Source organism: Trichechus manatus, unplaced genomic scaffold (genome assembly GCF_000243295.1).
Source record: "Trichechus manatus latirostris isolate Lorelei unplaced genomic scaffold, TriManLat1.0 scaffold00255, whole genome shotgun sequence".
NCBI lineage: Eukaryota > Metazoa > Chordata > Mammalia > Sirenia > Trichechidae > Trichechus > Trichechus manatus.
In genome coordinates this window covers 1,843,770-1,845,038 of record NW_004444191.1, presented here as the reverse complement: position 1 = coordinate 1,845,038, position 1,269 = coordinate 1,843,770, and the positions used below count along the sequence as shown (strand labels likewise).

General features: G+C 50.9%; 1 protein-coding gene across 1 annotated transcript in view; it reads right to left on the bottom strand.

The window, feature by feature from the left end:
• Positions 1–1,043, bottom strand: part of DBI (diazepam binding inhibitor, acyl-CoA binding protein) — a 7,097-nt gene extending 6,054 nt beyond the window's left edge. Inside the window, exon 1 of the mRNA XM_023724691.1 lies at positions 903–1,043. Within this exon, the coding sequence (XP_023580459.1) occupies positions 903–957 (55 nt within the window). The 5' untranslated portion in view covers positions 958–1,043. The remainder of the gene's footprint in view (positions 1–902) is intronic.
• Positions 1,044–1,269: the final 226 nt, after the last annotated feature.

Genomic DNA, 1,269 nt, shown 5'->3' with positions numbered 1-1,269 from the left:
CGCTAGCTTTTAAGACCCCAGATGCCACTCACCAAAGTGGGATGCAGAACATTTTCTTAATAAACTTTGTTATGCCAATTGACCTAGATGTCCCCTGAAATCATGGTCCCCAGACCCCTGCCCCTGCTACTCTGTCCCTCGAAGTGTTTGGTTGTGTACAGGAAACTTCTTAGCTTTGGTTTAGTCCAGTTGTGCTGACTTCCCCTATAATGTGTGTTGTCCTTCCCTTCACCTAAGATAAAACTTGTCTACTATCTAGTTAGTGAATTCCCCTCTCCCTCCCTCTCCACCCTTGTAACCATCAAAGAATGTTGTCTTCCGTGTTTAAACCTTTTCAGTACCAAGATTTTTTGACAGGGAACAACGAATCCTCAGGAAAGTACAGACTGTTGTTAGCAAAAATGCTCTAACCTGCCCCAAAAAGCCAGCTGCTTCTCTGCTCCTGACCTAAGGCATGGCCGATGGCTGCCAAGCGCTCTGATGTTTATCCAGCCATGCAGGGGCAGAAGCAGTCTGTTCAACAAGCCTACTACGGAGCTAGGAGACAGAAGCAATCTCTCCAAAGCCGGGGCCTTTCCTTCCTCCCCCACAAATTCCTGATAACCAGTTAAGTCCTTCCAAAACCAGGATTTGAAATCTGCCACCTGAGCACCGAGAAGCTGAGAACAGTGCAGGGTCTGTGAGCCCTGTCTGGCAACATGGTCTTCATACACCTCTCCCAGGTTAAACCCTAGGAACCCCACAGACAGCCACCACACCCTGTCCGAAGAGTAGGGCTTCGGGTGGTTTTGGGACTGAGGTTCCCACAGATGAAGCGTTCCAGCACCCTCTCAAGGCTGCTGAGCCGTTTGGCAAGAGTCTGCTTTGATGAGTAGAGGCCCCCCCACCTAACTGCAGCATACCTGTGTTTATGTCGCCCACAGTAGCTTGCTTGTAGCGACTGTAGATGAACAACATCTCATCGTCGGCTGGCTTGGTCTTGAGGTGTTTAACATCTTCGGCAGCTTTGTCAAACTCAGCCTAAATGGGAAGGAGAGGAGAGGAATGAGGGTGTCCACAGGGAGCGGAGGGGGCAGGAGTCCTCTTTGATGGAGAAATCAGAACTGCCAACCTCCTCCGGCAATGCAAGTCCCCACTTAATGTGCCCTACCCTGCAACTCCTGCACGGGGCGTTGAGAAGGACTCAGCACAACACCGAAAGGAGGCACAGCGTTCACTCATTCAATCCAGACAACTTCGTATCGGGGCCCTTACTCTAGGGGGGCCCTC